This window comes from Pungitius pungitius, chromosome 18 (genome assembly GCF_949316345.1).
Source record: "Pungitius pungitius chromosome 18, fPunPun2.1, whole genome shotgun sequence".
NCBI lineage: Eukaryota > Metazoa > Chordata > Actinopteri > Perciformes > Gasterosteidae > Pungitius > Pungitius pungitius.
In genome coordinates, this window is record NC_084917.1 from 11,153,690 (window position 1) to 11,166,858 (window position 13,169).

The window sequence follows — 13,169 nt, forward strand, 5'->3', positions numbered from 1 at the left end:
TGTCATTCTATGGAAACTTGCTCCTGGTTCCAGGAAGTGAGACATTTTCTAATCCAGATACAGGAAGTGAAGGTCCACCAAGTCATGGTGGAAACTGGGGGTGTAAGCTAAGAATATGAAAGATGTGTGTGTGTGTGTGTGTGTGTGTGTGTGTGTGTGTGTGTTTGGGTGTCTTTGATTTCTGAACATGTGGTCAGCACGAAGAGAATCCCATGGGGAAGCGATAAAAGCTCTGAAAAAAAACAATTTAATTATTCTGTTTTTCAAAAACACATTTCCCACATTCTTGTCTTTTTGATTTGTTTCATGTTTCAATTTGAACACAAAAAACGTGCTTCAAAATCAGCAACAACACCCCAGAGGAGGCGCTGCTCGGCGTGCCAGGTTTGGTCCTTGTCCTCAAGGAGAGGCGACGGGTCTTTTAAGAAGATCAGCTGTGTTATTGTCACAGGTCTCTGTTAGTGTTGCAGAGGCGAGATGGTCGGCATGATATAAGCAGCAGATAGGCGACCTTGAACGCATGAAGCTGGGAGTCTGTTGCACTATCTATTTATTTCTTGCCTCAACAACCGCAGCTTCTCCAGTTTTATGTTTATGGAGGATGCCACATTCAGACAGAAAAGATCTAAACCATGGCCGGTTCCACCATTGTTTTAGCTCAGAGGTTGTTTTTTTCAAGTTGTTTTGTAAAAGCTGAAGGAGCTGGCACATTCCGTGAGCAGGTGTTTTTTGTTCAATCTCTGCTTGCTTTCTTTCTTTTTGTCATTTATTTCTGCGTGTGTTTTTTTGTAGCTATAGACCCTCTTCCGGCTGATGGGTGTGACGTCCAAGGCTGGTTGCATCCAGCATCCACTGCAGTTTGTTCCCAACGTGAAACAAGTCAACCTTGATGTTTTTGTCATGTACTTTTACCTCCGTAATATTCAAAACCAACATCTTTTTGTTAAACCTAAATGTCTTTTTGTTGCCTCACTGAGCTGTTTCCTGTTAAGATGGAAGTCTATTCCTAAAGGAGTCTCTTCATGTTAGTAGCAAACTTTAAAAAAAATACTAACTTGTGGTAGTATATAATACGTCACTGGGTTATGAGCAGATTGAGGCTTATTTTGTATTCTTTATTTTACATTACTGACAACATCTCAAAAAGCATTTTTATATTATAAATAAAAATAATCTTATTTTGAGACATCTGCAGTCAAGCCTTTTCTCATCTTTCTAGTGTTATCCTCAAAGAAGCAAACACACACGCACACACACACACAGATGGAAAGTTTTTATTATAGCGGGGTTCACATTATTCTCGTTAATTCCTTGTTCCACTGTCTGCCAGCCAGTGTTCCACTACATTTATAGCCTGGAGAGTGTGTGTGTTTGTTCTTCTGCGTGTGTCAGCACGCGTTATAGTCATACGTGTCTTTGACTGTGTGTGTGTGTGTGTGTGTTGTCTCCACCAGCCCACAGACCACATCTGATTCCTACCAGCACCCATTAACACTCTCCTATACATTTATTTTACAATAACAGATTTAATTGAACAGACAAATATATTGAGGTTGCTGTAAAGCAAAATGTTTCCACACTGAGGCGACCACAGAGGCCGAGGCCCCTGGCGTGACCACTGAGGTCAGCCTGAGAAGATCGTGAGTGTCAAACTCACTTCATTTTGTCAAGCTAGTAAGAGTGATACTATTTGAGATCAGGTGGCATTGAGAAGCCAAAATGTGAGGTTCACTCCAAAGGGATTGGTGATGAGGAGGTGTTCCACACTGGGTTGTAAGAGCTTTATCCATCTAATCTAATTGAGCTATCACGAACACACAGAGGTGACTAAACAATGAAATACATACTACTCTGCCACTTAATCCTCCCCTCAGCGCAGCACAAAAACCAAGCAAGAAAAACCAAACAGAAGGTGGCCAATCAGTTCAAATGCACACTACATCTAATAAGGATGGGAAAACAGTGGTTAGGCTCCTATACTGTCTTTCTACACTTAAAGATATGGCAGTGACTGGAATCTGTATTGACCTGCCTTACTCTTTGCCTTATCTATAATAGTTGGTCCCATATGAGCCTGCAGTGGACATTAAGGGTCCAGTATGCAGCATTTTAGTGGATAAATTAGCAGAAATGGAGTGTAATATTCAGCACCTTATTTTTCTTGGGATCCAATCACCTAAAACTAATAATCTTTGTGTTTTTGTTTGCTTAGAATGAGCCCTTCATAGGGACATAGGGAGCCGGTCATTTGATCTGTCAGCCATGGGGCACGACCATATTTCTACTGTAGCCCAGAACGGACAAACTAAACACTGGCGACAGATCAAAATACCCACACATACAGAAAAGAAATGCAGTGTGTGTTTAGAAAAAAAACACAAACTTGTCTGGAAAAAGACACAAATTGATTATCTCATCATTTTAGCAGAGTTTTGACTTAGTTGTCATCTTCTTCTTCTTCTTCTTTCTCCAAAGAATGAAGACCTGTAATAGCATGCAGTTGATGGAGACAGTCGCCCCACACTGCACTGATGAAAACAAATGTTTTCAATAGAAGATAATGAAAAAAAACAAATCAAAAGCATTCATCAAAAATTCTGAATAACCACAGGCAATACAGATAGAAAAATGCATGCAGGCAAGCTCACCAAAAATCTCCCCAAAAGCTTCCACTTCCACACTTCAACAGAGAGACCTTTTAGATGATCTATAACCTTCAATTCTCAGACTGAGACGGTTCTCCGGGTTTAAACAAGATTGAGCAAGACGCTCAAGGCTGCGTTTCATGTGCGCCGCACCTCAGCACCTCGGTAGAAGAAGGAAGCTTTGATTTGAGTGGTTGAGTAATTGTACGTTTGTGGCAGCGAGGCCTCAGAACACATCAAGCTGTCAGAGACGACCCGTCTGTCCCATCGGAGCGATGACACGCCGCGTTACTGTAATCAGGCTGTCAGTGTGTGTGACTGACGAACCGAGTGGGTCCACTGTGTGCTTGTATCTGTGCGCGTGTGAATGTGTTTGTGTGTACCTGCGTTTGTGCATTTCATGCGTTGTGTTTTCCAGCAAAAGGGAGACGCTTTGCTGTGACATTCTTGTAACACTTGTAACAGTATTTGTCCGATATTACAACAATGCATTTTGCCGGTGGACTTGTGCTTCCCGACAGTATCCCCGGAAAGAAAGAAATGGAACGGGCAAAGGAAAAATGAGCCTGGGCGAATCCAATCGCAAGATTGTCTGCCATCATTCATTTTTGTTTCATTCATTTTCTTTTCTCAGTCATGAATCTCAAAATATGAAGGAATATGTATTTAGTGCATTCACATTGCAAACACCTCTGCATCTGATTGTGCGCGTGTGTGTGTGTGTGTGTGTGTGCATGTATACGGCATAGATCAGACAGACCCAGACACTTTTTATGAGCCCATCAAATCTGATTGTGAAAATAAACGCTGCAACCATAAAATCCAAATTACAAGAGAATTCTGAGAATGCATCTCTGCTTGGATAAAACCCACTTTTTATTTGACTTAACTTTGGAGCTTTTGCCTTTTGGCAATTTTAATTACCTTATTCTCTTAAGGTTTAGTGAACACAACTACTTGGTGACGTTGTAAAATAGCATAGTTTGGGATAAATATAATTCAATCAGGAGAGACAAACAATGATTTATTAACACGAGACAAAGTATGAAAAGTGCAGGCTGTGGGGGCTTGGATGAGTGGCATATCGAAAGAGGGGAGCCAGATTCCCCTGCTGATTGGAGGTGTCATTGGGCGGTGGGGGGTTGCGTCTGGTGCTTGCTGAAATGACATCTGACAGAAACAGAGATGAGAACAGCTTTTAACGTTGACAGCCCTGATGGCATTGGTTTACAGAAACTGTGCCCCCATCCCCCAATCACCTTATGTCACACCCACGGGGCCCCGTTTGCAGGCATTAGCTTCTCCAGTCTTCCTGACTGAATTTACGCCTTCATATGTGTTACTTTTGGATTCCAACAAGTACTGGCCTCTTAAGAGTATGACCCAGACATCTATGTCAGACTTCCTTTGTAGGTGGGCTTTGATTAAAAGTTCCCTCGTGAATGCAACAATGCATTTGCATTGTAACAGAACATCATTTTAAAGAGACTTCTCAGTTGGACTACATTAGAAGTGAATGGGAGAGCGAGCTAAGTGACCGTATTCTAAAAAATTCCCCAAATATATTCATACTTATGCTTATATACACAAGCAAAATAAATAAAAGGTCACATGGTCAAATACTTGAAACAAAACATAGACAGTTACACACAAACTGGTGTTGCAAAGAAAATACTGAATTATCCAGAGAGACCTGTGTCAGATGACTTTCTGTCTGTAAGGAAGCTGATTCATTATCATTCCAACCGACACTATTTGCTGCTTTTATTTTCCCAGAGCGTGTCACTACATGTTCCTAAATTAACTTCACACACAAATAGAGAGAGGAGCGAAGGAGGGAGGCATAAAAAAGTGGATTCACATACTTCTGTCTGGGCTTGGCTGTCTGCACGTCTTTATCCATGTATTTGTATTGTGCGTGTGTGTGTGTCTGTGTCTGTGTCTGTGTGTGTGTGTGCGTGTTTGCCCCCACACCACCACAGGAAGAGTGGGAGAGTAGAGTTGGACCACGGAGTGGTTAACCTCATGACATCACAAGCTCCGAGCTGATTGGCTGCAGCCTGAGGCTGGAGGGTTTATAAGCCAACCAGGAGTCTGGCTTTCAGCATCAGCACACACATCAGCAAACAACATCCAGGGAAACCCAGGAGATAAAGTAAGGACCAACCTCGTCCATCGGTCTCTGCTCCACAACCTCCTGCCACTGAGGCTTCCTCCCACTGCTGTCAAGGTAAGAATAAATAGATTTGATATTTTATTTACTGTGTGCGAATGTGGGTTTACGTTCTTCTGCAGCACTGATGAGTGGAAGGCTCATGTTGGTATGGATTGCTGGAAGTTATTCAGTTCAACATTTAGTGTCTTTCACGCATTTTCCAATATGCGTTTTAAAGACTTCTGGGGCATTTTTTCATGGTGCGGACTGGACATCTCAGATCCCATAAAGGTCTGGATCAGGCCCTTTCCCCCCCGCTCGGCTCGAACAAGACATGGTTTCCCAATAGATGAAGAGAATCCTGACTGGCCTGCATAGGGCCCTGACCTCGACTCAATCCAACACCTTTGGGACAAACTGGCCAGGTTCCAACATTTTGGAGAAAGCCTTCCCAAAAGATTAATGTTAGTACTGCATCGGGGGAAAGTCACACAGTGTCCCCATTCACCATGTACTAAGTACCATGTACTTTGTTTATGCATTTCTTCTTTCAGGACTGTGAATAGACTTAACCAAAAAGCTTATTTTACACACACCAAAATAAATACATAAATACATTTTTATTATAATCTTCTTAACTTTTTAAAAAGAATACATCCCAAAAGTCCAAGGTACAAAGTCCAAGTGTATATGAAACTTTATTTTGACTATTTTTCAGTAACAGTTGTGTCAACCCAACTTACATCATTCTTGTGGGAGAGGATTGGTTGTTCCCCATGAAAGTACCGCACTTTATTACATGTAATAATGAGTTCTTTTTTAAGACTTTACAGCTGTGTAGGTGGATGTGGCTATTTTTGATTATCTGATTAGTGTCAAGGTGTCGTCAAGGCAGGAAGGGACGCTGTGGGCGGTGGAATACTGAACTCTGGATTGTAGTGTCAGTCTCAGACTAACCACCTGACAACATTCACACATGCTGATTAAATACCAGCACAGTCAACGGTGTTTTGATCTGAAGAAAGAGGTGGTAGACATCCTCTTGTCAGAGAGAATGAGATTTGTGATGGTTGGCGGCATCCTGGTGGCCATGTGATGGGGTTTCAAAAGTGTCCGATCGAGGAGCTCTCAGGATTGATTGATGACAGGAGGTCAATACTTTGAAAAGAAAACCACCCTGGTAAAATAACACATTTGTCAACACTTTAAACACACAAGATGTGATATGTTAAGGAGTGGTACAATTTAAATTCTTTTTTATTATCATTACTATCAATATTTAGCTCCTGCTCCTGCCTCACCTTACATCTACGAAACCCTTTCCAATGAGGAAGTGAAGCTACTCTATTGCTCTCTCTTTAAAATGATCAAACTCCATTCACAAAAAGTAGTTTTACCACACAGAACACGGGTGTGTACATGTAGCATACAGATGTGACACTAGCATTAATATTCTCATATAACCTTTTGGAAAGAAAGCAAATAGGCAGATGTCCCTTAAATGATGAACTTGATGATGAACCACCACAGCGACACGTCTGATTCCAACCCTCACCTTTGACCTAAACCTAATTCTTACCCGTACCCTGGAGCCCAGAGACAGAGTTTCCATAATCTCGAGGTCCGAAACTTGAATTGGGCGTCTCAAAACCAGATGTACAGAAATACACACACGCTCATGGCTATGTGTCATGTTTCTGCTGCTCTGCGGCTTCCCAGTTATACCCTGTTGAATTACACAGTATATGAAGAGTCTACCATTAAAGATAGATGTAGTCTGCTCCTCCCTCAGCAAATACGAAAAAGTGCTCAGAAGTGAGGGAGGCATCACAGAAAAATAGATTTGTTTTGTTAAAGCTGCTATAAATATGTTGCAATGTAAAAAGAGGAATGCAAAAAAAGTTTGCTGTTATTTCCCTTGTACTCTTTGGTAAAAGTTACTGTTGCTATGACTGTCAACAAATCCCAAGACCAAAACCAACTATGAACTGGTCCCACTAACACGTATTGTTAGTCTCCTGTACGCTGGATATACATAAAGCCTGAGCCCTGTTGTTGTACAAGAACTATTAAAACCAAACCCCGCTCTAAGTATGGGCTCTATATCAATCCCACATGCACCGTCCTGCTGCTGCAAATACTCACAAGCGTACCAAATCTGTGATTCCCCTCCTCTGAATATAGTCCTAAGAAAATATGCATTATTTTACTGTGCAGAAACAAAGCATTGAGCTCATTTGGACTTCAAGAAATATAGTGTTTGTAGTAAAATTAAGAAGCAATGAGTATGCAGTGGATGTCTGTTGATCTGTTTGCAGGACAGCAGCTGATTTCATCTCTCATCTCTTCTCATCTCATTGCATAGTTCTAACTCTAAATATGACGGTCTTAAATAGGTTAAAACCAAACACCACTCTTTCTAGATCATACCCGTTATTTTCTTTTTGACCAGAAACATCCCGTCTCAGAGTCGAATCACCAAAATTACAAGATTTCTTTTTCACTCTGATAACAGAGAAAATGTTTTACTGTGTCGAAATAGAGTTTCAAGGACACACAACCACTCGTTTAGGTCTATAATTAAGGACTTAATGATTTCCTGTGAACTACCGAGGCCTCAGGAAGGGCCACTGCTTGTTAACGGTCATGTGACCGCGCAGTCTTCAGTTTTAGAAAGGAATCTTGGTTCACTGAGAAAGCTAGCATCTCCATTTTTCTGTTTGGCATGCCATTGGGTCTCCTGTGAAATGGCCTCTGGATGAGTATTTCGGTGTCGCTACAACGTCTTTGCATCATTGTGTTTTTATTGTGTGACTTGAATCTCTCTGCTTGTCTCCACATCCAGAAACCAAACCGTGTCACCATGAAAGTGGCCCTTGTTTTCGTTCTGCTCTTCGCCACAGTCCTCTGCCGGCCGGTGAGTTGTCGCCTTTGACACGTTTAACATTAATGAATTCAGGACAGCTTCATCAAAATACATTTCGACACAGATTTTGGTTTATTGACGTATTTCTAATTGAATTTGTAAATTACTCGTTTATTTTTTAGGCGAGAAAAGTGTCTGTCAGCAGTTCAGAGAGCTCTGAGGAAGTGGTGAGTAGCTATAAAGAGAAAGAGACAGACAAGAAAGACAGAGTACCAAGAGAAAGTACCACAATGATGTTGGTCTTGTCCACAGAATAGAGCCCCAGCAGCTCCACCCCTCAGCCAAAAGGCAGCAGAGGTCCCTCAGTATCGTGAAGCACCTGCAGAGGTAAAATAATTTACTTCTCATCCAGCCATGTTTTGTTACTAATGTCATCATAGTCATCTCTGATTGGATGACATTTTCATTAGTAAGACATGTTAAATACTACAAGTGTTGGGCTCTAATGGCTATTTGAGTTGCATTATGGGAAATTAATGTACTTATGTGTATGCATGTGCTTTGGGAACTGTTCTTCTTCCATTTTGAAGCATTGCTTTCTAAAACGGTCTCTAATGAGTCTCGCAACACTTTGGTAGTGAAACTCTAATGTCGCCCTACCTCACTACCTCATCTCGAGGCCCTGTGATGTACATACAAACAGAGCAAGGATGTTTTGAAGATGTAGGTTTGTCTGATGTTTCAGAATGCCGCAGTAGGCTCAGACGAGAGCACAGAAGGATCAGATGAGGACGAGGTGAGAGTATTTCCGATCAGATCACATTTTATTTATCAGGACCAATGCGGTTAAATAATCACATTGCAGACTACAGCCCTAATGTGTTTATGACTGTTTTTTCATGATTCGTTAAGCAGGCGGCCTCTGAGGATGTCACAGACCCAACTTCATTCCCAGAATCGGCCTCTGACAACCAGGACAGTGAAGATAGCGATGATGATGATGTCGATGATGATGATGACGATGCAGAGGAGAGTGTGAGTAGAACACACACTGATAACACTACATAATGACGGTGTATTGCCCTTACTCACATTACACAACTCAATAACAAACAACTAAATAGACTAAAGAATTTTCTCAAAACTGTTGAATGCTTTCTTTAAGTCCCTAAATATTTACAACTAATTATTTCAGAATAGCAATATCTTATCTTTATAGTCACTGTATTTTTGCCACTTATATCAGAAATCAGGAAAAAACTATTACCAAAATATGTTAGACATACAAGGAATTTGACTTGGCGGTTTGTGCTTAAGACAATGTAGTACAAGAAAATGGCATTTTCAATTCACAAATTTACAATGTGACAAGGTAAAAAATATAAAGCTATGGGCAAAGGGTATGGAGAATAAACAATTTAAAAATAAAGGATAAAAGTTCAAATAAAATGCACCAGAGAACAGACAACCATACTCTACACAACTGCTCAAAGCCCCCGATCAGACTTGCAGTATAAAACTCTGAGACAGCTCACCCCCCACCTCTGTGTCTCCAGGAAACCGAGGACGACGACACCAGTGAAAGCTCAGAGTCGGGCGAGTCCTCGACCCCGGCTCCCGCCACGGTGGAACCTGTGACTGTCACAGACGAGTCGCTGTCCGAATTCACTGACGAGCCCATCCTGCCTACCATCGTCACCGACACGGACGCCGCCCGCGGTGACAGCTTGGGAGCCTACCCCGGCGACCACAAGTCCATCGTTTACGTGGAGGACAAATCCTACCACAAGGTCCCTTCTCCCTACAAGTCCTACGAGTTCATGGGCAAAGGAAAGAAGATGGCGTACGACATGACGGAGGGCAATGAGGTGGACAATTCACTGAAGGTGTTCAAGGTACACGTTACAAATTAAATCCAATTGAACCTTTAGCCTTAGTCTTATTGTCACAGAAGTGTCACTTTTACGGTGTCAACAAAGCTACTGCTTAAAAATGTAGATTAAATCCAAAAAACACATGAATATACCAACATGTAAAAATAAAATGCACTCCTTTTCTACAGTTTTCTACATATGCTGTGTAGACAAATAAAAAATGTAAACAAATGCTCCCCTCCCTGTTCTGCCTGACATTCAGGTTCTTCATGTGCACAATGACCTCCTGGAGGAAGACACCAGCACCCCTGAGGTGGAGAGCCAGAGTCTCGACGCCTCTCAGGACCAGGAGATCAGCCCCCGTCAGGCGTCCATCCCGGAAGAGGAGGACAGCACCGGTAACGCCGGCCCAGGCGAGAGCGAGAGCTCCAGCACTCCGGAGGATGAGGAGGAGGAGGAGAAGCAGAATGAAAGCACCAGCCAGGAGTCAGAGGCCGAGAACAGCCAGAGCAACGAGGAGACCGCGGACAGCGAATCAGATGAGAGCGCCGGGAGTGATTCAGATGAGGATGGGGCGGGACTTGACACCACCACTGACCTGCCGGCCGTCCTCACAGCCAAATAAGTTAGATGGTATTTGCTTGAAATGGGAGTGGGCGGTGGTCTGATAAAGGGCACAAGCTGCTCCCAGGTGCAACTCCCTCTCCCCCGGGTGAGGGGGACAGACAGGGACCACCAGACCTAATTATTTTTGATATATTTGTTCACACAACATTTCTTTTATTATTTGTGCATCTTTGTGGGAAAGGAAAAATGCTTTTCCTTCTGGGCTGTATTTAAATAAACCAATAACTTCTGGTGTCCCTGGTAAATCCCATATTTGAGTGGTTGGATGTTGAAACTGACGACTGCAACGTGGAGGTTGACCGACCTCATGACCTTTGTCCCTGCCTCTCTCCCCTCTGGTACTGTAGGGTTAAAGGTCAATACTGGAAAAGAACTAAAGAAGAACAAAACGTCTAGTCCTGATATCTACACTAGCACATCACAGCATTTAATCATTACCTAATAACTGCAACATGCAAACCTACATTGTTTTTGTCCTAATAAGACAAGAGCTAAATGTAACATCTATTTAAATACTTGTAAACATTTCAAGCATATAGATATTTCATTTCAACATGCCATACATTTGCAGCCTGTGTGGCCTAGCTTTGTTGCTTGTTATAGTATTCATTCTGCTGGTATAGATAAAAAGGATGTAAACAGAGAGAGAGAGAAACACCTAATCAATCACTGGGTGCAGTCAGGTATAGATGCAACACACAAATACACACAAACACACATCCTGTTCATTTGCACAGTTACCTTCCTACACTACATGTTGTTTGTCCCATGTTGTTATATATATACTATAATGAAGTATCGTATTGGACCGTTTCTAAAATATGAATAAAGTTCTTTTTCATAAAAAGAGATGCTGGCTGTTAACATTTGTCTTATGTAAAGACCGGAGATATATAATCACAAAGGAAGTTGACTAATCATTATAAAAAGGCAATCAATGTCACTCCCACATGTCTGTGTTACGCATGGAGCAGAAGAAGGCACATTAATACCTTAAAAGACTTGAATGAGGTTGAAACAGATGGGTTACTCAAGTAGCAAGTACCAAGAGTACCCCAATTATTATTTAACTAAGAGAAAGTAGACTTATTAAATAAATGAACCAAAGAAAACATACTTAACCTTAAGAAGTTCTAAAATGTATTTTTTCCGATTTGTATCAACTTCAAACTTATTAGTTCATGAGTTTTGAGACTCACAGTTTTTTTTATTAATTTTCATTGGCATCATTTGATGTTTGCTGAATTTGAATTATACTTTGAAAACTAGAAATCCTGTTTTCCCAATCGGAATGAGAGAGTAATGTTCCAATGCATGCTGGGAAGTGTGATATGAAGTAAAACAATTTGTTTGACATTCATCCAAAGAGGCAAGGCCCCAAAAAGGCTTAAGAAAAACAAGTTAACACAACTTCTGGCAGAAAATGATGACATGTATTGTGATTTTAGGAGGAAGTATCTCTGATGCACAGCTCTTGTGGACGGTCCTGAACAGCTGGTAGCCTGGAAGCCTGTGAAACCCACTGTGAAATGAATCATACAGCTCCAGACATTCGTTAACAATTCAATAATTTGAGTTTACTCTTCTGATATTATATAACAAATGAATAAACATCCAAACTTAATATCATTCAATTGTGTGTAATAACATGCATTTGAAATCAGAAGCTTCCAGATGCAGGTGGAAGCTGTATCTGCTTTTTACTGGCAATAAATGGAAAGCATCTGCCAGGTGCAGGTGGAACCTTCACTTTGCTGGCTGAGGCTATAGGTGGAGGCTTGGCTTGCAGCTGTCTGCTAGCAAACTGCGGGTGGAGGAGGCACCAGCAGATTGTGGCAAACTACTTCACAACAAACCTCCTTCTCACAGCCTCTGCCAGTAAACCGCAGGTGGAGGAGGCCGCTGCAGTTTCCTGGAAGAGGCAGTAGGTTGCATTTTAGCTGTCTGCCATTAAAATTTAGGTGGAGGAAGCAGTTTATTGGCAGAGGCAGTTGGTGGAGGGCTGGCCTGTACCAAACTATCAGTAAAATGCAGATGAAGAAGACACCTGCTGATTGTGGCAGGCAGCTGCAATCCAAACATGCGCCATATCCTCTGCCAGTAAAATACAGGTGGAGGAGGCACCTGTATTTTACTGCCAGAGGCTGTAGGTGTCTGCCATTATAATTTAGGTGGAGTGGAGTCTGTGCTTTACTGGAGGCGGTAGGTGAAGGTTTGGCTTGAATCAATCGTGCTTTTGCTTTGGCATGTTTGACCCAAACTATGGACCTACTGAAATAAAATGTAATTTAAACTACTGATACTTGACGAAAAATATTGAAACTTACCTTAAAATACTAACTCTTAACTTAAAAACTAAAACGTAATAAAAAATGTAAACTTACAATTCATAACAATACTTAAAAAAACTTAAACCACTAACAGTATTTACAGATTTCATCAAGTTGAGCTATTAAGTGGTTTCCTATTGAAACTATTTCTTAGATTTTTTGTGTCGTTGGTCTTGATTCACCCACAGTGTGAACGTGGTTCAGCATAGGATAGACTCCTGCCCCGTAGGAGACGTCCACGTGGACACGTCCGTCTACATCTGCTGAGGACGTAAAGGAGGGACGATCCAGTCTCTCCCACAACTTCTGCTTGACACGTCGTCCCAGCGCCAAACTGTACGGACGAACCCGGCCGCTCTTAAATCTGCGAGAGGAAGAACCATCACAAATTGAGTCACCACGACTGATGGAACAAAAAATGTTTAAAACTAAAACTGTTTTAGAAACTAAATTGTTAAAACAATACGTAGAAACACATGCAAATTTAAAGATTCCAACATACGTCAGCATGTCATCTACAACTTCATGGTAGAGCTGCTGGTACTCTTCCACAGAGCGGTTGTGGATCATCACAGGGACGCCGTGGTGCAGTGGAGCACAGGAGGGCCGGGGGCCGGGGGTCACGACGGAGGCCACTGGAGCTTCAGCAGAAGGTTCGGGAGGAAGAGCCAC

The 13,169-nt window shown here is 41.9% G+C and overlaps 1 protein-coding gene across 2 annotated transcripts; it reads left to right on the forward strand.

Annotated features, from left to right (window-relative positions):
- Positions 1-4,761: 4,761 nt before the first annotated feature.
- Positions 4,762-11,001, forward strand: spp1 (secreted phosphoprotein 1). Of its 2 annotated transcripts, none has more exons than XM_037483772.2 (8): positions 4,762-4,875; positions 7,646-7,717; positions 7,849-7,893; positions 7,979-8,053; positions 8,412-8,462; positions 8,579-8,701; positions 9,223-9,561; positions 9,803-11,001. In XM_037483772.2, the coding sequence occupies exons 2-8, from the start codon at positions 7,664-7,666 to the stop codon at positions 10,163-10,165; spliced, it is 1,050 nt and encodes a 349-aa protein (XP_037339669.2). In that variant the 5' UTR covers positions 4,762-4,875; positions 7,646-7,663; the 3' UTR covers positions 10,166-11,001. The 2 variants fall into 2 exon arrangements, with proteins under 2 accessions (XP_037339669.2, XP_037339670.2); XM_037483773.2 differs by having other exon boundaries at positions 8,582-8,701.
- Positions 11,002-13,169: the final 2,168 nt, after the last annotated feature.